This window comes from Prionailurus viverrinus, chromosome B4 (assembly GCF_022837055.1).
Source record: "Prionailurus viverrinus isolate Anna chromosome B4, UM_Priviv_1.0, whole genome shotgun sequence".
NCBI classification, from domain to species: Eukaryota; Metazoa; Chordata; class Mammalia; order Carnivora; family Felidae; genus Prionailurus; species Prionailurus viverrinus.
This window is the reverse complement of record NC_062567.1, coordinates 23,283,449-23,308,337: the sequence shown is the minus strand read 5'-3', so window position 1 is coordinate 23,308,337 and position 24,889 is coordinate 23,283,449. Positions and strand designations below refer to the sequence as shown.

At 35.4% G+C, this 24,889-nt stretch overlaps 1 protein-coding gene across 10 annotated transcripts in view; it reads right to left on the bottom strand.

Moving 5' to 3' along the window:
• WAC (WW domain containing adaptor with coiled-coil) overlaps positions 1–24,889 on the bottom strand; it is an 89,221-nt gene that overhangs the window by 10,380 nt on the left and 53,952 nt on the right. For 6 of the 10 annotated variants that reach the window (XM_047868168.1, XM_047868169.1, XM_047868165.1 and 3 more), the window contains exons 5-10: positions 21,384–21,499; positions 20,706–20,818; positions 16,131–16,439; positions 3,486–3,755; positions 1,989–2,111; positions 920–1,068 (exon numbers count right to left, since the gene is read on the bottom strand). In XM_047868168.1, the coding sequence (XP_047724124.1) occupies positions 920–1,068; positions 1,989–2,111; positions 3,486–3,755; positions 16,131–16,439; positions 20,706–20,818; positions 21,384–21,499 (1,080 nt within the window). The remainder of the gene's footprint in view (positions 1–919; positions 1,069–1,988; positions 2,112–3,485; positions 3,756–16,130; positions 16,440–20,705; positions 20,819–21,383; positions 21,500–24,889) is intronic. The other 4 variants (XM_047868162.1, XM_047868163.1, XM_047868170.1 and 1 more) reach the window with 2 other exon arrangements.

Here is a 24,889-nt window from a genome sequence, read left to right as displayed (position 1 = left end):
TTTTTAGGCTTCTGCTTATGATTTTATTTCAGTAAAAAATTCCTTGGCATCAAGGACTGAAACAGCCCACTTTTTACAACAACTAAAAAGAATTTCCTAAAGTTACCATTAAGAAAAAACAAATGCAATTTGTACATACCAACTTCCAAATCTCTTAATGTGTTGCTGGTAGTAGGACTACAAAGCCAAGAATGAGCATGGACTGGGATTTACTTATGAATCTGTAGGCAAGACTCAAATGATGTAGTACAAAATTGGGGTGCAGCACTGTTGTTGTTAAATATACTCCAAAAGGAACAGACCAGCAACTTTCTAACTGTGCCCTGAGGAGCCATCTAGAGAAGATTTCTCCTGGACAAACACAGGCAGTATAGCTTAGTAAAATGGGCTCTGTGTTCAGAAAGACCTAGGTCTCAAATTCTGAGTCCATCACAAAAAACTAGATTTAACTGAAGGCTTAGTTTTCTTATCTATTAAATGAAGCAAACAGTCGTTGATTCTCATGTGACGTTAAATATATACGTTAAAGGCATCAGCACAGAAACAGACTCATCTCTGAAATACAAGTATGGGGTAGGAGGAGCCACTGGAAAACATGTTCTGTCCTACCTTTTAGAGTTAAACAATTCTACAAACATTAAGACAATTAGCATATCCTTCTTTATCCCACTCTCCAGGTCAGAAATCCCAAAGCGAGTAAGAACAGAATCAGTGTGTAAAGAGGAAGCACAGATGAAATTCCCTAATCTAGCCCTCAGTTTACCAAGTCTAACCTGCATCTATTCTCACCCCTCATTCATTCCACCACTGCCTACATTCTCAAAGAGAGCTTTTTCGACCCTACAGATTCTAAAACATTAAGTTGGTTTTTCCAAAAGTGAGTGGTTTCTTTTCCAAATTTCCCTCAAAAGCGACATACCTTTGGCTGTGATGAAACAGGAGGAGTACTAATCAAAGGTTTGATAGGGACTGTGTTAGTTTGAGGTGTGCTTATTCTTGGAGACACATACGATCTTGGGGATGATGCATCAGAAGTTAAAGACATTGGAGACTGATTAGATGGCTGGGCTGTAAAAAAGTGAAGCAATTAATTTCAAAGAAACCAAAACCTCTGTAATGTATGTGAAGAGGTCTTTCCATCTCTTCACAGGCCCCCTGCCCCCCAAAGAGAACACTTAACACTTATCCGAGAAAGTCAAGAACCTGAAGTACTCACTGGGGCCACATGGACTACATTAGCCGTGGATTAGACAGGCACACCTAATGTGTGCCTCCCCTAACCCCTTTCTTAGGCTGGAGCAGGAAGGTAAGCCTGAACCTGTTCTTACATGGGAAGGCACCCTCACCATCCTTATTTCCTCTTTCTTATTCTACACGTAAGCCTGGTTATCCCCCTGTATCTCCTGCTTCATGAGGCTAACCAGAGGAATAGAAGTCTTTTCACTATTACATTTCAATTTCAGAACAAGTATTCCTGCTCAGTTTATCAATTTTTTGAACTGGGGCCGGGGGACAAGTCAAAGTGACCCTTTCACTTCTCTTTTTTCCTATGTATGTCCCTCTCCATTGAATACCTCCACAGAGAAGAGAAATGGCTGATTCAAGACAAGACTTGAGCATTTCTGTATCCTCTGGTCAAAAACCATCTACCATCAAAGCTGAAACCAAACATCAACTCTTAAAATACATTCAATGTCTCACAAAGATTGAGGGCATCAGTTTACATTTAGCTTTGGAGTAAAATATTTCACTGGCAACTTAAATTCTGAATTAAATATATATTACAGGTTTAATGGCAATACTGCAAAACAAATGTCAAAGCTTGCCTCATCTCAAAAAGAATCAGTAAGTAAAAATACTGTATATACTGGTGTTAAAAAAACCCCAAATCATTATTATAGCTAACTTCTTCAAAGACTAAAGAAAAATTTGCTATGAAACCCTCCAAGTTAATATGCAATTCTCGTGATACCTAAGAATATGAATACCTTGTGTAGAGAGCTGAGCAGCTTGAGAAATCAAAGAAGTTATGTTGAAAGCAGATGGTCCAGCAGTAAGAAACTTATGAATTATAGACTGCAATGAGGCTTGTGTCACAGCTGCTGTAAGAACTAAAAACATATTATACCTTAAATTAAAATAAAAACACAGAAGTATTTATGGCATTAGTAGTAACTTGAAAACTCAAAAGAACCCACAGAAAACTACAGTGTTTCAAACTTAGAACTCTAGAAGATAGGAGTAATAAAATGGATCTAGAAACGTGAAATGACAAGACAGAGGAAAAGAAACTTAATCAGTTTATAGCAAAGGAAAACAGTAGTTTCCTTCACACTAAAATTTAGGTGTTCAATTAAAGAAACTCCTCCAAGACTTGATACAAACAGTAAAGCATGTTCCCGGGAATTTGATTATATAACCAGAAACCTATTCATCCACTGCTAAAGTGCTCAGTATGTTACTTGGAATTAACTGGATAAATAAATGGTAGCTATTTCATGCAAATGCTTTATTAGACAAGCTGACCATTCAAATCCTGCACTGATACGCCCTCCAACAATCTTTTAAAGGCAGACATTAAAAACCTAGGTAATTTAGGAATACCATGTATTTTTGACATACAAGATTTTTTATTGTTGGCATTTTTTTACGCTATCATTTCTTCAAACTGTTGAAAAGCCCCAAAATCCCTAATAACACAGTTACCTATCACACAATAAAATCAAAATACAAAAAAGTACAATAAAGACAGAAGATTATTGACCAACTAGCCTGAAATAGCTACATGTTTAAGATAAAGGAAGAAATTCACCACTTTACACTACTATTAAATATATTCTGGGACAACAATGGACACAAGTCAAAATTGACTATTCTAAACAGAAAATTCTGCAATGCCTTTAGGACTCTTTGAATGGTTTGTGAATTAAAACTACATCCATTTTTATTCAGACTTCTTTGAGGTGACTACCTAAATACTTTAAGTAGCATGCTGACAAGCAAAGCTGGAATACTGCAATTAACTAGAAAAACAAGAAAAATGTTATTTCTCACCTCAAATTTTTTTCAAGTATTATAAGGAACTACCTGAATTCCTACTTTTATTAATTAGCTTAATATCCCGAATAATGTACTCCTATACAAGAGGTTTTTTTGAAATTCAAGAATTTTTTTGAAATTCTAGAATTCAAGTATTTTCATATCAGCTTTTGGAAATGCTGTTTTTACTTAAAAAAAAAAAAAAAAACCTCACCATACACATTACGCAAACACAGAACAGCTCATCTCCACTAACTACCAGGTACACAGCAAGTCTTAAATAATATACAGAAAAAATCCAAATATTGCTAATGCAATTACAATACCAAAGGTCTTGGATTATGGGGGATATAAATCCTAGCAAATGAAGTTCAAATGTGAATTTCAAAATGAAACAAAGACCAATGCAAATGAATTTTTAAAAAGTTTTGACTATGAAAATTTACCTTCATTTATTTTGGATATGTCCACATTAGAATTATTAAGTTGCAGTGTGGCTTGCAAAGCAGGAAGCAACTGTCTAAGAAGGTTTGGGTCCTGGAGTAATGGAGGTATTGGGGACTGTGGAACAGGAGAAACCGGGATTGCTGAAGCTGATGTTGGAGGTGCGGACGTGGGATTCAGTCCAGAGGCAGAAGATGTGGAAGGAGTTGTGCAAGAATGTGATACAGATTTGTCTCCTGGCGTAGACTCTGGGTAAAAAGGAGATAACAAGGCTGAAAAAAGTTACTTGAATAGAGAAAATTGGAACCGACGGCAAAAAAACAACTTTCCTGCGTCAAACACCTAACTCAAGTAACCTCATTTAATCTTTCCAAGGTAGCACAGAGGGGGCTCAGTAAATATTTGACTGATTAGAATAATGAGGGAGGGCATTTTTATATCCCAACTTCATAGGTGAGAAAACTGAAAAAGAGAGATTATGGAACTTGCTTGAAATCACAACACCTGGTATAAAGCAGTGATTCAACCACATTCATGTCTGATTCTGAAAGTACCATGCTCTGTTTACTGGTAATGCTGTTTCAAAGAGTTATGAATTAACTACACCGTTAAATAAGCTTCCATTAGGATAAACGGACAATGTAATTCTCCTGAACTTAATTTAAGATGAAAATGTTTATGACCACAGTAACAACCCTCCTAATAAACACAATGGCCTGAATACAAATCAAGATTGGCACCATGATGAGCACCTCCAGAATAGGGGAAGGACAGATGAATGAGGAGACTCCCTACTTTGAACTTTTATACTTAACAATTGAGTTTTACGATTACATACTTTTATAATATATAAGGCAACTAGCTATTTCTATTTGTAGTATTTAAACTGTGGGCAATAAAAAGGATCCCAGTACACTATATTCAGTATTTAAAAATAAACACACACAAAAAATATAAAACATTCATGGAAAATTATCATCATTTGAAAGCAGTCCATGCAAATTATGTACATAGATTCAACGTAATTGCAGTCAAAACCCCAATAGCATTTTTAGCAGCATTTGACAAGCTGATTCTATTAACTTACTTAAAAAAGACAAGGGCTGGTACAGCCACAAAATTCGTGAAGAAAAAGAACACAGCTAGTGAGATGTGTCTTGCCAGTATAAAAACTTACATTTAAAACAAAACCAATTTAAGGAAGATCAAGCTTCTGTATACATATTTAAGTCTTTAGAACTAGTAAAGGAAAATAGGAAAGTATCTTTAAGATCTAGATACAGAAAATTACAAAAAACAAACCAATTACATTCAAAGTATTGATAACCGAAGTACTTTACCTAGAAATCAAGAAAGAAACCACATGATAGAAAAATGAACAGAAGACCTGAAATAAAAAGACATTTTACAGAAGGAACTTGAATGGCTTTAGAAAACACGGGGTAATCAACTTCACTGATATTCAGGAAAATGCAAATCAACAGGATATCCTTTTATGCTTACCAGATTGACAAAAATTTGAAAATCTGACAATATCAAATGTTGAAAAGGAGTAACAGGAACATTTCTGATGGACACTAAATTGATGTACCCACACTGAAGAATAATTGGGAATTATCTAGGAAATGTGGAGATGCACACACTTGATGACTCAGTAATTCCCTTTAGGTAGAATACCCTTAAGAGAAACTGATGTATGTAAATTGGGAGAAATATTCAACAATATTTATAATAGTACTATGCTTGTTTTCATTTTAGCACAAAACTAGAAACAAACTAAATGTCTACCAACAGAAAGATGAACATAAACTATTTTCATATCATGGAATTTTACTAATACAGTAACTTTAATGGACGAAAAAAGGAGTTAGAGGACATCTGGGTAAAAAACATTAAGACTCAACTATTCAAGATATTCATACACGCTCTTACAATACTGGCCTAAAGACTAAATATGAAGATTTGCTTAAGTATCTTTAGTTTCCCATACACACCCATTTCTTGAAGATGATTTTCAAGCACACATATACATTGTACAACCCAAATTAAGACTATTACGAGGCATAAAAGTTTCAGGAATATTACACTGCTACCTAGTAACTGTAAATCCTCATTTCCAATTCTTAGAACTAAACATTCTTTAATCTTCATGTCCCCAAAGAAGCTGGGAATTACTAGCAAACTTACTGAAAAGGGACTCCTCTATCAGCCTTTTTACACCACTACTGTAATAGTAAAACAAAACCAGGGGCAATAGCTCTCTCAAGTATGGACCTCATAGCTGCTATAAATACATTTCAAGGCTATGCTGATCAACTACGACCAATTCATAAAGTATAAGACATTTTAATTTTTGTAAGGCACACATTCTAAAGGAGGGTTATTAAGCCTAGCAGACCGCTTATCATGTCTAGCCCTGCTGTTCTGGATTCACAAATATACAGAAACTTGAATGAAGTAAGGTTTTCTCTGTGAAAACATGCTGTCAGTTATTACATTTTCTGGGGTAAAGACTATAGTAACAGTTTTCTCCAGATCATATTCCACAAGGGTCAGCTTAGTCAACATATTGCTGAGGGGCAATTTTTTTTTTTTTTTTAAGTTTGAGAGAGAGGGCCCATGAACAAGCACATGTGAGAGCGTGGGAGGCACAGAAAGAGAGGGGAGAGAGAATCCCAAGCAGACTCCAGGTCATGAGGGAGCCCAACAAGGGGCAGGATCTCACAACCCTGAGATCATGACCTGAGCTGAAATCTAGAGTAGGATCTTAAACCAACTAAGCCACCCAGGTACACCCCCCTTAGGGCCATTCCTGGTTAATGTTTAAAGAATGTTTTTAATGTTTATTTGTTTTTGAGAAAGAGAAAGAGACACAAAGGAGAGGCAGACACAGAATCCGAAGCAGGCTCCAGGCTCTGAGCTGTCAGCACAGAGCCTAAGGCAGGGCTCGAACTCGTGAACAGTGATATTATGACTAAAGAAGGTAAAAACGGTCTCCAACTGTATTTTGATGCTGTTAAATCTATCCAGACTTTAAAAAATCAACACAACTTAAAAACTTTTCAGTGTTACCCTTTAATCCAAGAAAAGGAAACACTCCCAAGATAGAAAACTAATACACATCACTATAAAGAAATAAAGTAACAAAACCTAAATATCCTTACCTCCTAGTTTTAATGTTTATTTACCATAAGAATAAATTTCTTTTGAATTTTGTGGAAGATTACTGATGAGCAGTATAAAACTAGCTGGTACTACTAAATACCTATGAGACCCTTAAACAAGTAACATCTCGATCAAAAGGCCAGGATTTTTCTATTAAAAGGTTTGATTTTGAGGGGCGCCTGGGTGGTGCAGTCGGTTAAGCGTCCGACTTCAGCCAGGTCACGATCTCACGGTCCGTGAGTTCGAGCCCCGCGTCGGGCTCTGGGCTGATGGCTCAGAGCCTGGAGCCTGTTTCCGATTCTGTGTCTCCCTCTCTCTCTGCCCCTCCCCCGTTCATGCTCTGTCTCTCTCTGTCCCAAAAATAAATAAACGTTGAAAAAAAAAATTTTTTAAAAAGGTTTGATTTTGAATATTAGTTTTCAACAAAATGCTGATCAGAATCATCTATAAAGCTGAAACAAAATTAAAACAAAACAAAAAGAAAAACCTAGATACTTGGACTCCACTCCTACTGAACCTGGGGAGGTCCGAGCATATGTTGAACTTGTGAGAATTCTATGGGTGATTCTGACATCCTTGCTGATTTTGAAAAAATAGATTAGAGAACTTCCGAGGTTCCTTTTAACTTTAAAAACCAAAGGAAACAAAAGCAAAACAAAATAAAAAAGCATACCACAAACATATAGGAGTGAATAGAGTTAAGGATAAGATGCAAGACAGGGAAACTAAATCTTTTTTTTCAAGGCAGGTCTTCGGTATACGATTGTTTTTTTTAATTGAAGTATAATTGACATACAATACTGTATTAGTTTCAGGTGTTCAACAATCTTTATCCATATATATTGTGAAATGATCACATTATTTTTCTTGTGATGAGAACTTTCAAGATTGACTGTCTTGGCAACTTTCAAATATGCACAACTTTCAAATATTAACTGTATTAATAACTATAGTTGCCATGCTACACATTATTGTCCCCATGCTTCCATTTTATAACTGGAAGTTTATACCTTTTGACTTCCTTTACTCATTTCCCCCCTGGCAACCACCAATCTGGTCTCTGTATCTATAAGCTTGGTTTTGTATTTTTAGATTCCTCATATAAATATTTCCAAGCTATTTTAAATAATAGCTCCACCCTAAGACACATACCCATACAAACGCCCTTCCAAAGCATGTTACGTTATACATTTAAAATATTAGTTGCCTCAATCTACATGTATAACTGAAAATAATGGAGCTTATTAATATAAATATGCTACCCCAAAAGGCAGTCTTAGTTTTATCATTAAAATATCACAAAAGGTGGGGCGCCTGGGTGGCTCAGTCGGTTGAGCGTCTGACTTCAGCTCAGGTCATGATCTTGTGGTTCGTGAGTTTGGGCCCCACGTCTGGCTCTGTGCTAACAGCTCAGAGCCTGGAGCCTGCTTCTGACTCTGTGTCTCCCTCTCTCTCTGCTCCTCCCCCACTCGTGCTCTGTCTCTCTCTCTCTAAAATAAACATTAAAAAAAAATTTTTTTTTAAATATCACAAAAGGGGGGCGCCTGGGTGGTGCAGTCGGTTAAGTGTCCGACTTCAGCCAGGTCACGATCTTGCGGTCCGTGAGTTCAAGCCCTGCGTCAGGCTCTGGGCTGATGGCTCAGAGCCTGGAGCCTGTTTCCGATTCTGTGTCTCCCTCTCTCTCTGCCCCTCCCCCGTTCATGCTCTGTCTCTCTCTGTCCCAAAAATAAATAAACGTTGAAAAAAAAAATTAAAAAAAAAAAAAAAAATCACAAAAGGTATTGGTTGTGTACCTTTCCTCTGAGTTCTGACTGTCCTAACACAGATCTATCATATTACTCAGCATCTTCTATTATATAGTTTATGTTTCCCTCCTATTAGAACTTGAACTCCTTCAAGAGAGGAATTTTGTTGTATTTACCTTCTGTAGCCCTGGTACAAAAATAGGACTTGGCAACAAGATGGCATCAACAAGTATTTGTTGAATGGGTGCCTGATTCTGTCATTAAGGCCCAGGTCCACATACATGTGCTCTCCCTCTCCCTCTTAACCTCTAGGTGTAGAACTTATGATAATGGGGTGGAAAGCCTAAGGTCTCCAAACAGCCAATTAACGGCTTACTTTATGCTATTTTCAAAACAGGGATTAACAGTATACAGTCTTAGAGATAAATTTAACTTATTTAAACTTATTTTAAATAATCTTACATTTGGGCACCAGGCTGGCTCAGTCGTTAAGCATCGGACTTCGGTTCAGGTCATGATCTCACAGTTCATGAGTTTGAGTCCCACATGGTGTGAGCTCATGTTTCCCTTCAGGTAGAATGACAAGCCCCACTTCTCTTTCTCTCTCTGTCTCCCTCTGCCCCTCCTGGGATTCTCTCTCTCTCGTGCGCACTCTCTCTGTGTCTCTCAAAAATATCTTATACTCAATCCCTTTTTTAAAAAAATATAAGAAAGGAAACAAAACTATTTGGAACAGTCATCAAATATAGTTTTTTCTATATAGATGTTTAATTTTCTTAAGTTTTATTTAAATAATCTCTACACCTCATTTAGGGCTTGAACTTACAACCCTGAGATCAAGAACTGCAAGCTCTTCCAACTGAGCCAGCCAGGTGCCCTCAGGTATTTAATTGTAATTAACATTTCTATGAGACCTTTTAATCTGGAATCTAATCTGTTAGGAAGTAAGGCTGATATACTTAATAACATGCTCATTACAAGTGTGTATCAAACATAAATAAAAACTATTTTGCATTACAAAGCCATTCCTATAGGCTTTCACTTTTAAAGAATATCAGCCTCTAGTCTCATTCCTTTAAAAGCAAACTTTCCCAAGCATTCAAACCAACCTAGGTTCCTTTGAGCGTTTTTTTAGTCTCTTCCCAAAGCTGTTTTAAACTTAAATAAATTAAGTCACTTTCCCATCTGATATTTCTATGATTTACAGATCTCTAACCAATTATTCACTTTAATATGAGCCTTAAAATAAGTATGTTATCCTCTGATTTTAACTTCTGTATATATGCATTGACAAAACCTTTTTCTTTCCCTTTATGCCTGTAACTATGAATTATTCATTTATATTTCCAACGCTTACCAGTAGGGGGCGAAACCTACTAAAGACTAAACTGCACATACAAATCACACAGAAATCTGTTACTACACTCTGAGGTGTTAAGGTTAAAAGTAACATTCACCTCTTCTAATTCTAGGCACCCATTCAAAATATCCAAGAGCATAAACCAAAGTCAAAATCTATTTCTGACCTACATTTTTCTGGTATGCCAAGTAATTCCTTTTTGAACTACACAGTAAGATCTAAACAGATACAGCACTTAAAGAGTAAAAGGTACTATATTGCATTTCTAAACATTAATCTCCTATGATGTCTGGACAGTTGCTGTAATGCCACTCCACCAGGACATGCGAACAAGCACAAACCACCGATGCAACAAGGGCAGTCTGTTTTGTCCTATTTTGTAGTAGTGGTGTGACACTGAAAATTACAACATGGAGAAGTTGCAAAGGAAACAAAGTATTCAAGCGTAGTAGAATAAGAAAACAAAACAAAACTGTAAAGTAGCTTGTTGACAGCAATATAATCTGTGACTTTCATTTATTTTTACTTTGATAACTCATGAATACTTTAAATCATCTATCCATCCACTAAGGTACTTAAGTATGGTGTTGATGTGAAATATATTAGGATATATTTTTGCAACTTGCTTTTTTATTTAACTGAGAAAATTTTTAGGCTAACAGATATGAAGGATAAACATTTTAAAACTTTTAACAGATTTTATTAAAATGACTCCTGCAATAACCAACTTATATATTCCCACCGATTGTGCTTCCCCACATTCAACTGTTAACTGTCACTAATCTTAGGAATGCAAAATCTCATTTTACTCTCCAATTTGTACTGACAAAGCTTTCTCTTGAAAATTTTTATGCTGTTAAAATACATACAATATAAAATTTACCACTTTAACCATTTCTAGGTTTACAATTCAGTGGCATTAAATATATACATTGTTGTGCAATGTAAACATCACCACTATTCATCTCTAAAACTTTTCCATCTCTCCAAACAGAAATTCTGTAACCAATTAAACAAGGATTCCTCACCACCCTGCTCCCTAGAAGTCACTATTCTACTTTCTGTCTCTGAATTTTGCTCACTCTGAGTACCACATAGAAGCGGAATCACAAGTATTTGTCCTTTTGGGTCTGGCTTATTTCACTTAGCATAAGGTCTTCAAGGTTCATCCATGTTGCAGCATGTGTCATAAATTCCTTCCTTTTTCAGGGTAACACTGCATGTGTCACACGTTTTGTTTATCCTGTTTCAGCTGATGGACACTTGGACTGTTTCCACCTTTTGGCTACTGTAAAGAATACTGGTAAGAACAACGTCCATGTATTAATACCTGTTTGATTCCCTTTCACTTCTCTTGGCTATGTACCTAAGCACAGAATTGGCTGATCCTACGGTAATTCCAGGTTTGGTTTTTTTGAGGAAACACTGTATCCCAAAGGAGCTGCATCATTTTGCAATCTTACAGGAAATGTACATGGGGTCTAATTTTTTCCACATCCTCAAAAACACTTATTTTCATTGCTGTTTTTATAGTAGTCATCCTATGGGTGTGAACTATGTATTTTCACTGTGCTGAATGCCTTTTCAGCTTACTGACTGGCCACTAGAACATCTTCCTTGGAGAAACGTCTATTCAAATCCTTTGCCCATATTTGAACCAAGTTGTTTCATTTAATTGTTCAGTTACAGGATTTCATATATTCTGGACATTAATTCTGTATCAGACATATGATTTACAATTTACTTCCTCTCATTCTGTGGGTTGTCTTTTCACTCTAGAGTGTCCTCTGATGCACAAGTTTTTCATTTTGATGAAGTCCAATTTATTTTATTTTGTTGCCTGTGCTTTTTGTGTCATAGTTAAGAAATCACCACCAAATCCAATGTCCTAAAGATTTTCACCTGTTTTCTTCTGAGAGTTTTATAGTTTTAGCTCCTGGGTTTAAGGTCTCTGATCCATTAAGTTAATTTTTTATAACTGTAAGCCAAGGCTGGCAATTTTAAATTCCTCTTCTATAATTGCCTGTTCATATCCATTGCTCATGTCTTACGTGTTCAAATCTATCAACATTTTTTTCAAAGGCAAATGCATTTTGGGTCTTGATTTAAAAAGTCCTCCCCTACCTCTCAAATTAAAACTGTATTTTCTAATATTCTTTCATCACAGGTACTGCATTTCTCCTGCCCCACTGTTCAAAGTGCCATCTTAGGTTGACTAACATCATTTTAAACTTATTGATTAAAACAGACTAAATTCTTCCACTAATGTATTCAGTTACTCAACAAAATTTGAGTAACTCTATGACCAGTCTTATTAATTTTTATGAATAGTTATTAATCCTAAAAATTATTATAAAGCAAAGCAACTCAGGGCTGAAGGTGGCCCACTACAGCTGGTTAATGACCAACCGAAGTCTTCAGGTTCATTCAGGTTTCACACTGACTACAGATACCATCAAAACACAAAAGGGAAATTTATTCCAAGTGACTAACTCACACCTCATGTTAATGAAGGACTAATCTCCCCTCCCATTAGATTAAGAGTGTGGAACCAAGTAAATGGTTAGATATGCTAATCTCCTAAAAGCTATCTTGTAAATCACTGAATAGATCTGCTTCTGTGGCCATTTTGCTTTACTTTTCAAGCTTATCTATGCTAATATATCAAAACTCTAAATTACTAAATAAGAAACTTCATAATTAAGGTCATTAAACTCCTCTGGACTGGCAGTTATTTGGCCAAAGCAAAGGTCTCTTGCCCATTTTGTCATGTCACAAATCCAGAAGGGAGGGCAGAGTTAGGACCGATTTAGAATGGTCAATGGGGTACCAACCGATAAAAATCAAATTTTAGGTTTTTAAGCACATCACTATCTCTGTTACTTTGTTATACGGTTGTTCAGGAGAGTAATCTTGCCAGTAGATGTTCAAATGTTACCCTAGCAACAGATACAGATCTAAAAGAAGATACACGACCTTGTTTCACTCTACTGAACACCAGGATTGTTCCCTATAAAACGGGAGCTTCAGATTCTCCACACTCTGGCTTCTCAAGCAAGCATTTGAATGTATCTTGGGCTCTTTTTCTCAAAAGGCACACTGGCATTTTGGCATCTAAATCTATTGCTGGTATCTTTTAATTAGATTCACAACAAATACAGAATACTTTATTTCTGCAAATACATTTGTTAAAACATGACCACTGCAGGTGTTTCCCCAACCTTTAACACACTCATTACCCTTCTTTCAGGTATTTATCCTTCTACAACAAATATTTACTGACTGCCTATTATTTTGTCAAGAACTAGAGACAGAGCAGTGGTAAACAAAACAAAGACCTTGCTCTTGTATTACTTAATGCAGCACCCTACCACTGATATCCCTAGATAGAGCTTAGCTATATTATCAGCACTTATTACCAAGAGTCCAAAGAGTCTGATCTTACCAGAACCATCAACCTCTCAATATAAATTTATTTGTTAGGGCAAATCCAAACAAGGAAATCACTGTATTGATGAGAAGAGTCAATAGGAAGCTTAACTTAAATAACATGGATGTCTCCATTAAGGAAAAAAATAGATTTCAAATTAATGAGCAGTTCACAAATTTAGACTAAGTGCTAAACAATCTGAAAAGATCCAAATAGTCATATTTGTGGACTGTCTTCAATTCGGAGGCAAGGAGTACCTGCAAAGATTATACGATTTTCCCTCTATCAATAGTCAATTCCAAAGTAATCAAGGTTCTTCCTATAATATCTACAATTTGTCAGGAATTTTGAGTTACTGGAGTCCAAATTAATATAGATTTGTGTCTTTCATTACCTACAGTTTTAATGGAAACAATGGCAAAGCTGCCTCTAACACCAGGTGGCAACATTCAGGCTCTTCTTAGCTAAGAGATACACCACCTTCCCATATAATTATGTTTTAAGGAATAAACTAAATTGTATGATAAACACTTAGCCCTAAACCTGGTACACAGTTAATTTTTAATGATGTTTAAAAAGTTTGTCAGGAATGGTGCTTATAGCATGGAGGGAGAGGGCAGAAGGTGAAACAAGTTCAACATGCAATTAACATCTAACCCTAAACAGTTTAATTAAAGGAACTAAAATTAAAATGTGTAAGTGCTGTAATAAATAAAAGCACCCGATGTTTGGGAAACACAGAGACTGGGAAAGGTTCACGGACATTGAGAACCCAACGACATTAGAGCTGGCTCTTAAAGAAAGAGTACGGAGTTCAACAGGATGGAACGGAAGAACAAACATGTCCTTCTTTTAAGCAAAGGCTCAAAACATGAAAGAATGTAACATGCCCTAAGAAATGTACAAGTTTGCAAAAGATGAATTATGGGGAATGGTGGAGATCAAGCCAGTCAGACAGGCGGCAACCAGACTATCAAGTACTTGCTATGATCATCTTACTAAAAAGTATGGACTTTATCCTGTGAATAATGGAAAACTATTAGAAAATTTTAAACAAAGAAGTTAACACAATCCAACCTAAATTTTATGATGATGCCACCATAAGTCTGGGTAGAAGGAAGCAGAGCGGTTATCAGATAGTTATTTCAAAAGAGATGTCCTGAGTTTCAATAACGGTAGTAACAATAACCAGAGAAAGGATATATATATATACACACACACATAAGATACAGAAGGCAGAATCCAGGATTTGTCAATAGACAGGTAAGGGTAGGTGCAGATGAACCTTGTTGAAGAACAAGGAATAGCTGGGAGAACAGTGTAGTTACTCACTGAGAACCTAAGAATAAATTGTGGGGAAAGGGAGGAATCTGGGACACATATATGCAGTAGGAGTTAGAAATAAAGATTTGGGAGTCACCTTTGTAGACAAAGCAGCCACAAGAACAACTGTTCAGCAAAAGAGAACATGCTGAGCAAGAAAAAAAGAACAAACCACAGGAAAAGGCTGAACGATACCGATATTTAAGGAAGGCAAAGAGAATTAGTAAATTGAAGAGTGGCAGTATCCCAGAAGCTAAGGAAAGAAAGAATTTCAAAAGGGAGGTAAGAGCTAAGAAGTGTTAAATGAACAAGAGAGGAAATGAGACAAAGACTTTTTAAAGGCCACAGGATTTTAACTGACAGGATTTTAAAATAAAATTTCTGTGACCAAATAATCAAAATTATAAACCATTAACATCCTTTAGAAAGTTCTATCACATTAACAATTACTGCATTAATTCAGATTTCATCTCTCAAGAATTCTCTTCATCAACTTAATTCTGCATCAAGGTAAATAGGACTTACACGTATGAATTCTGGTACAAACCATCTTAGGGGAATCTGACATTTGGAACAACCTGCTTAAGGTTTAATGTATTTAAAAGACTATACGATAAAAGTCTGTGGCTTAATATGTAACCACTACTACAAGAGAAATTCAAGTAACATGCATAAAAGGAAACAAGAAGCAAAAGAAACCGAACTATGAGAGCCCTTTGTCAACAAATTAATGTGAAATAACGAATCGGGTAATAGATTAAAAGCTTAAAGACTCATCAGATCCATGTAGCATCTCCCAAACTCATAGGACGTTTAAAAGTTTCTCAATAGTTACTGATGCTAATCTGCCAATTAGTCTGCTAATGGGTCTTGCCCATAATTTACTTCCTTAATGCCTTTTAATTGCCTTTATTTCTTAAAATGCGTTATTACGTGTGAAGTTTAGTAGAACTGTGGTCCACGCAGATATAATTATCTCAGCGCTCTGCTTCTGTTGTGTGTTACCTCCCAAGTAGTTGTTGCCACAATTTTTCTCTTAACTCTTTTAACAAGCTACGGTTATCAGCACTGAGTTGTATAAAAACACAATTTGGGTTGCAAAGTTTAACTTCTACTCTTCAGATTAAAGTTCTAATTCAGACATTAAGACTCTATCTTATGGCCCATGACACAGTTTTCTAATTCACAAATTAAAACCAATAGTTGCATGGTATGCAGAAATAACAAGCTTTAAAATGTCTATTCATATTATATTCATATTAAATTTTAATTAACAGAAAATTGAGACCATATCTGAACTAAACCATCATGACAATTATTACAAAACCTGAAAATTATACAAATATGAAGGGACAGTCCTTTGACTTTGAGAAGTTATTTAAACCATTACTGTTATAAATTAAGCACTTGACTTCAAAGTGTCGAAGGCAAAAAACAGTGCAAAAGCTTCATAATTAAAAATTAAAAGAAAAAGCTAAATATGGCTAACTCTAGACCTAAATCTATGCAGTAACATTCTAAAAGACTTTTAAAGAGTCTTATTCAAGCTAATGGAGATAATGTAATATAATCAAAAACTCAGAAACTATAGTTCAACGTGCATCATCTAGTAATAATGGCATACCTTTTCTTTCTGTTTTCTGTGCAGGGACAGAAGATGTGGGTGTAGGCAGTTTTGATAAAGTAGATGCTCCATTAGCATCAAATGATTTCTTTGGCTGGTGATCAGACTGTAGCGTAAATGGACTAGAAGGAAGAGTGCTTGGGGTAGCAGTTGGATGAACCACTGGTTTGATGGGGTGCTGTACTGGCGTAGAACTACTGTGAGTCTCTGCTCTTGGCAGTCTGTAGTCTCTGTCATTGTGTCTGCTTGTTTGAGACAAAATATTCTGTGGGAGCAAACTACTGGCATCACTGGAATGCTTGTCTTCCACTTTAGTTCACAGTTCGAAAAAAGAGATGTTGGAATGACGGAAGGGGGAAGAAAAAAGATTACGTTAGAATCCTGTCTTTAACATCAGCTAATTTAGCAACATACCTGTACTTGTATCTTGATATAAAACTGCAAGCCCAGTTAGTATCTGCAGTTTTACACTAGCATATATAAAAATCCGAATACTGAAAGAGAGAAATTTTAGCTCAATTGTAATTAAGCATTAATCTATACTCAGATTTCAAGTGGGCTACTAGTTTCGGGCGATTCTTTAGAACCACACCACAGTTCACACAAAACATGGAAAAAAATAAATATATGGAGTTATAACATTTTACTCAAATGAAAACCTTTTTAAATATTTTAAAATAGAAAAGGGAAATGGTCCATTCCTTTAAAATATGGACCACAGGTTCTAATAATTGAATTATCCACAGTGGTTCAACTGCAAAGGAATATTAGCTTTATTAGCCTGATTGTTCTGAATAGTAAAGTAGCTAACTAGTGGTCTCTAAAGTAGTTTGTGCTAGGGCTTAAATGACCTTATTTTGGGATGGCTGAATTTATGATGTACTGTGCTTTCAAAACATAAATCAGTTCATATTTTTAATAATGCTAATAATACCATTTAGTTATAAACTCAAGTTATAGATAATGCTATATGAAAATACAAAGCCTACATCTGGCAGCACAGTCAGAAAATTCTACTCGCTATTTACCAGTTCTATTAAAAACATCTCCTTCCGATTTAAAGTCACAAAAATATTTAAACCTCAGAAATATTCTACTTCCAAAAAAGAGTACAAGGAAAATTTCAACAATCATGATAACAAAATTTGGATTTATCAAAAATTCTATAGCCAAAATTCTAATAGTCTAATTTATAACTAAAAAATTAAGCAACTTTCAAGTAGAGAAACATCTTAAGATTCAAGCACATATGCAATAATATTACCAAAGGATGCCCTCCCTGTTGAATATTTTAGTTTTTTTCCAATTCGTGGTTCCTCTGAGTCTAGAGATCAAGACAGTGCAAAGAAGGAAGTATACTGAAACTACAAGTCAGTTTCCAAATCTTCAGTGCACAACTCCCACGTGTTACACTCAACAAAATGTACTGGGTACTGCCAAAAAAACCTTCAGTTGTACGAAAACACAAAGTCTTTTGACTTAATAAATGAAATTCAATGTTATAAGTTACACGTATATTAACCTTAGCAAAAAAAAAAGAACACACAGATTGAGCTATCAGAGCAGAATACAAACATCTGTTGCATGATATTAACTCATCATTAAACCATCAACTTGCATGCAGCACACGAAACTTAAGAAATTTTGTTCTAGAATGTCTTCCTGGGAAGAATACCGCTACAATAGAAACTTTTCAGGACAGATAAAACAAATAACACCATGCCCAATTCCCCCTAATCATGTCACTTGATTACCAAGAACTTTTTTTTCCTGGACACCAACAAAAGTCCCTTTCAGTTCTGTATGGCTGGAGTCAAAGTACAACAAGCAAATGCATTCAGATGAAAATTAAAGCTGATACTTCTTCACTTGTAAGCTTTAGGGAAAAAAATGGCAGCAGGATTACAGGAGCTAAGGAAGTAGCAGCTGCAACAACTTTCTATTATTCACAACTCTAGACAAAACAGTTAACGCAATGACTCTGCTTGCACACCCCCCACAACAAAGACATTTGGCAAATGTCTGCAGACATTTTTGGTTGTCACGACTGGGGAGAGAGGAGGTGTGCTACTGGTATCCAGCAAGTAGAGGCCAGGCACAGTATACAGGTATGGAGGACGGCGTCCCACAACAAAGAATCTCCCAAGCCAAAATATCATCGGTGCTACTGTTGAGAAACCCCAAATTAAGGTTTCTCTAAGCACAGAGCAATCATTCTATGAGGCACAGATTAAAGACAATGAAAACCTAGCAGCAGTAATGTCAAATTAAAAATTTTATCCAGAAAGTTTTCAATGTCAAGTTCTGGATAACATTATTTGCTATAGTGCAAAAAACAAATCTATTTTCTACCTTGATGTCTTTACATATAAAACCTTTCCATCTTGCCCCGCCTCGCCCCACACATTTTATCGGCATTTATGAACTTGTACAAAGCTTTAGGCCTTATCCTATATGAACACCAATGCACTGGACATATGGGAAAGTTGCCAACATTTTTTGGATAGACCAAGTTAAGCACTGAAATGGCATAATGACTTCATTACTACCACACTTAAGTACAAATCAGTTGATCAATTAAGGAAAAATAAAAGGAGAAAGTCAAGGTTTTTCTCAAACATTACTTAAAACTGAAAAGGTGTGACTCATGACTGTATTTCAACACAAAGTCAGACCTACTGACTCATCATTTGCACTTCGAGGAATTTGGCTGAGGAAGTAATAATAGGAATCGCAGCACTGTTGACACTAGGAAAAGGCAAAAAACCACCTAAGTATCTTATTTATATATGAGGGCACAACCAAAAATGGAAAACCATGCAGCCAATTTAACACATATGGATTTATAAACTGACACAGAAACATTTCCTTGAAATACTACTGAACAAAAGAAAAGATTAAAAGCAGTAACATATCATCCCATATATATACACATATATATATATGTAGTTTTTATAAACATTTGTAAGCATATAGAAAAAAAGTATAACCCCAAATGTTCCTGGCTGACGGAATTTAAAACTGACCCCTCTAATTTGTTAACAATAAACATGCCTCACTTGTGAAGTTATGGAAAAAAAGGAAAAAACTATTTCATCTTTGAAAGAAAAAGATGCACACAATTTAAAAACTGATTTTATTTCCTTAAAGGTGGTTTATTAAAAAGACAAAAAAATAACATTTTCACTTCTATCATTATTTGCATCAGGTCTTTAACTACTTCTCTCATGTACTCTACCTCAAGGGAGGAAAAGAGACTTAACTGATAAGAGTATTTTGGAAAGAATAAAGCAGACACACTACGCTCTGTTTTCCTATCCGGGAACCATGAGCCACTGAGAGGCCTGCCCCAATATCTTAATAAAGTTATTATTTTTACACCCATTTGCCACTCCTTCTCCATACCTCCTAATATCCCTTTTTCTGCAGTTTGTTCGGGAGGCCCATAAGCAGGGTGCTATTTTTTTTAACCTGGAAAGAAAAACCTTTATCTCATTTTTGATTGTTTGCCAGAAGTCAGTTACTTAAGGTAGTAAGTGAAATGGACCTAGAACCCAAGCCTTCTGTCTCAAAATACAATAGTTTTAATTTTACTTCAGTATTTTAAGTCATTGTTTTCTGAGAATTAAGTACAATTTCACGAATATAAAAAAATTAAATGTTCCAAGGAATGTAAATTAAACATTCAGTGCTGAAGAACTGTTAACTATGTTTCACTTTAAAGTTTTTCCCATCAAAAAATCAGCATCCTCTGCTGAGACCAAACACATCCCCTACATAAGTTACAGGAGGAAGATTCAAATGCTTAAGTCCAAGAATTTCCAGAACACATCTTTTTAAGATTCTTCTCAAAATTTCAAATTTGACAAAGAGCCTAAAAATTCTACAGTGGCATTTAAATTCTATTCCAGGCAAGGGAAGCCACTGGGAATAGACTACCACTAGTAAAAAGCTTCACATTCAAACTCAATTTGAATTAAGAAATAAAAGTATAGGACTCATACTGTCCCACTTAGACATAATCTGACCTCAAAAAATATTAAGGTATGCCCACATTATGGAGACGTTATACAGATGTAGGATTATGACAAAATCAGTATCCAGCTATGAGGATAAAAAAGTTACTCCTTGATAAACACAAAGCACCGATATTTGGATGTCACGATCTGTGTGTGGCCACAAATCAATAATTAGATGGAAACACTGAGTTTTGGAAGGGACTTCACTGTCCAGTTTAATAGGACACAATTCAGGGAAGGTGAAAAAACACAAAACTCCTGCCTTAAAAAGCAGTCAGTCCACATTATGAAATTTTATTTCTCACCAATTCAGCTGCATTATAGCCATTATGAGTAATGATGAATACATAGATGTACTATTCCTCTGTGCACCCTTTTTCTTTTCAGCAATCAAAATGGTGGAGGTTAAGGGGACAGATCTGACATAAAAGAAACCCTGTATGTTACTATTATTTTAGTTTACATATGTAAACAGTTATGCATACAGAGATAAATACATGATCTATAGGAGTGAATCAAACATTATACTGTTGCAAAGACAATAATTAATACTTACTTCCACTGGCAAACCCACTAGTGGCTGTTGCTTGCATCACCTCCCTTCTGTAATCCCTATCTTTTGGGAAGCTATTAACTGCCATCTTGTTTGCTTCTTTTTGTCTCTGTTCTCTAAAAATAAAACATGGATAAACCCATAAAAATAATATCAAGTACAATGAGTTTACATGTGCCACTTCTCAACAAATGGTCAAAACAAAATGGTATATGGAAAATAAAAGAACTGAACACAGCCATACTATCAAGTGGTGTGGAAGATGAGAGAGACATAGCTAACAGAACATTAATGTTTCTCAGTGATGGCAATATTATAGCAATTATTTATATGCCATTAACCCTACAACCAAAACTCTCCAATATTAATTCTACATGTATGAAGGAAACATATTATCCTTTAAGAATTATAAAGATCTCTATTACAAATTATAAGACACATAAATATAGGATGATATAAAATTATAATTAAATATACTGTTTACAAAGTCCTTGGGGACAGCTGCTTATCTGTCCAAGTTATTTTTTTTATTTTAAGAGAAATTATAGAAAACACAATGGGCCAACTCCTATAACTAAAGAGGAGAACGAGGAGTTTCACTATAATAAATCTAAACTCAGAATGTTCTAAGATATTAACTTGTAGAATCAAGAAGAAATATTTTTCAATAAGAGCAAATACCTTTCAAGCCACTCTTTCGGTTTTTCCCATTGTGAAACTTCTGTTCGACAATTGTAGTAGTATTTTTTCCCAGAAGAGCTAATATGCTCAGACCAGTCATCTGCAGAATCATAAGGCTTAAAAATACATTTTTACAAGTTAGAAAATGTTAATGCTAATCAATCAATATCAAGAATGCCAAAGGTTTTCAAAGCATATATATGGAAAAAGACTATGAAACAAAGGGATCTTGATCTAGAATGTAATTCTCTGTATATATATCTTAGGAGACCTTGGTCTACTGAAAACCATCAAAAATAACAATAGAAAATCCTATAAAACAGATTACATTAGATTAGGCACAGAATAAGAAATGCAAAATTAACACATCTTGACTGTATTTCTACATTACATTACATTAGTAATGTAGCATTACTTTTTGTAGCATTACAAAAAGTTCCCCATTATTGTAATTTTAATTGCTGAAATCCAGTCACACGTCAGCGGGAGGGAGGGTGTTTTAGAAAACCCACTCAACTGACTGATTTGATGACAGGACAGTGCAGCAGTTCTAAACTCATTATGGCACAACAGTACTCACATACTGTAAGAGAGAACATCCTGCCTATATTAACTTACTTAGTGGAAAAAAAGGGCACAAAATTAAAAAAAAAAAAATGTAAACACAGCTTTGTGCTATAAATTTGTTTCACCTTCAAAATCCATGAGATGGGCCAAGTGTTAGCTAAACCTTGTCTAATACACAGGGTCAGCAGCATCACTCATTTCCCTGTAACAAAAACCAGCCTTTCAAAAATTCTCACATTCTCTAGGTATTTTATAGATACTGTTAAATTATAAAGAAATTAGAAAAGTCTGAAAGGAGGCCCCATTTCCATGGAACTGATCTCAAAAAGTATGAAGTCTAAGTGCCTGCACTGGCCCCAGGAAATCGGATAGGTTTCCAAGTGTACTTCTAGATGAAGTTGACTACTTTCTCAAAGGAGCTTTGAGATCAAAATGAAACAATGTCTTACTTTGGTAGTCCACACTTCTTCTGGGCTCACCGGTGTAAAGTGAACAATTTTAAAGCTTGAGGAACAAACTCTCATGCCCTGCTTTAATTTCACCAAGTAGGAAATAAGCCTAGAGAACTTACAAGTTGTCCATAGCTCACAAAACTAATTGTGACAGAAAAAAGGGTCAACACCTGTTTCTGGATGCCCATTATTTCCACCAAATCAACTCCAATTCTAAATAGGTCACAATAATTTTGAGGGTAGATGAAAAAATATTGCAGATTCTGCCACATTTATGTTCTTGGGAGTATGCTCCCCAAAAATGAAGCTACTGGAAATCACCCATGTGCCTCCAAACTTCTGATACCAGTGGAAAGTTAACTCTCAATCCTTCTAGTTTTCAGAAATAGCCTACAAGTACCAAGCTGCAGGAACCCAACCATGGGAGATTGAATGCAGAGCAGATGTGAAGTTCTAGGTATCTTCTATTAAGACAAGCGTTAAAGAGATAATTCGATTCTATTTTTTTGTTTTATAGTTATTTTTCATAAAAACATTACATACGCTAACATATAAAGGGTTTACAATTGACCAATTTAAAAATTATTTTTCATATTTATCAAGTTTTAATTTTTAATACGGCAAATACTGATAGAAGATAAACAAAGGCTCTCAAAACTCATGAATGTAGAAAGATCTTGAGAAAGAATGAAAACAACTGCACTTAACGAATAGTACTAAACAGTTAGTACTCCATAGGCACCATCTGTCCTCCAATTCAAAATGTCTTTTACCTCTTACGCAAACACTGCTTTTCTCTTTTTAAAAAAGCATATCCCTTTCTACTGTCTTTCTTGGAATACAGAATCCCACTACTTCTTCCCCAAGTGAGACCATGGGAAAGAAATGGTTAATCTTGGAATTAACCTACGAATGGTTATTAAGGAACAGTTCACTGAACAACAACATCGAAGATGGCATTTACTGTAACAAAAGAATTTCATGGAGTCCTAAGAATTCTCTGATAAATTTCTAATTTTTAAAAAATTAAGCTGTGGGGCGCCTGGGTGGCTTGGTCGGTTAAGCATCCGACTTCGGCTCAGGTCATGATCCCACGGTCTGTGAGTTCGAGCCCCGCGTTGGGCTCTGTGCTGACAGCTCAGAGCCTGGAGCCTGTTTCGGATTCTGTGTCTCCCTCTCTCTCAAAAATAAATAAAAACGTTTAAAAAAAAAAATTTTTTTTTTAAATTAAGCTGAGTATCTTTGGGCAAGGCTGATTACAGAAACTAGATCTTGAGGGCCTCGAACTGAAAAGCTCCAAAATATGCAGAAGATACTTAAGCCATAACAGTAGAGCTGATATATAAATGCAAAGTCATCTAGGACTGAATTCAAACTAGGACTGAATCCCTAGCAAATCAAAATTGGTGGACAGGCAGAAGGGAAGGTACCAATTATGTATTTAAATGGGAATAATTTTTTTTTCTAAATGAAGCAATTTAGAGGCCTCTTAAAAATCACAAATACGCATAACTAATCTAAAATAATCTACATGAGGTAAATCCTATTATGATTTAGATTAGGGAGGAGGACGCATTCAAAAAGCTTTTCCTAGTTACCATGGGCTCGGTTCTGTGTTAAACCACAATAAGTGTTCATCATCACAGGACATGTGAGCATCTTAATCTAATACTGAAAAAATAAGACAACTTCAATTTGATTTTCAACAGTTTATAAATATAAATCACCCAACAATAAAAGGTCTTTGTAGATAACTAAGATTTTCAAAGACAGATTTAAAACGTGAAAACTTCGAAGAGAAAAAAGAACTACTTTTTAAAAAAGTTATTCCATATTGTGTTGACCTAAGTTACCTAATATTCATCTTTTCTTCCATTATGAAAATATTAAAGACTAATTTTATGTTTTATTTTCTACTCAAAAACTTCCATTAGAAGTCATTTGAAGAGAAAGTTAGTTTACAGCTAAGTAACATGCAGAAGTTTCAAAAGCTAACTTCTCAGGTAAGATTAAATTTATACTTTATAAAACATGTGTCATGCCCACTGGGTACATTATAATAAAAAAGACACCTGCTTGGAGATTAATTATATACCTATAGTTGAAATTTACCAAAAGGGAAATCCTGATTCTGAAAACATGTAACACTTAATTCATTCCATTTCAGTACAGTCTTCAGCATCCACCCACATAATGAAATCCCCTAACATGATTTGGGTTGATGAAACTTCTCTGATTGCTCATTGTCATCTTGGAAATCAAAATAACCAGAATTAGTTTTCCTTGAATAAAGATTCTGTTTAAACTAATGTCCACATGGCCTGCCACTGTAACTGTCAGCAAATACCAAATCAGAATTGTGAGTGATAAATGGAACTTTAGGTTATTGCTTGTTACTTTGTAAATTAATGGAGCCATTTTCCACAAAAAAGATTCATCCTAAAATCCTGACTATACACCTTAATGGAAATGACTCCTCACAAGTAG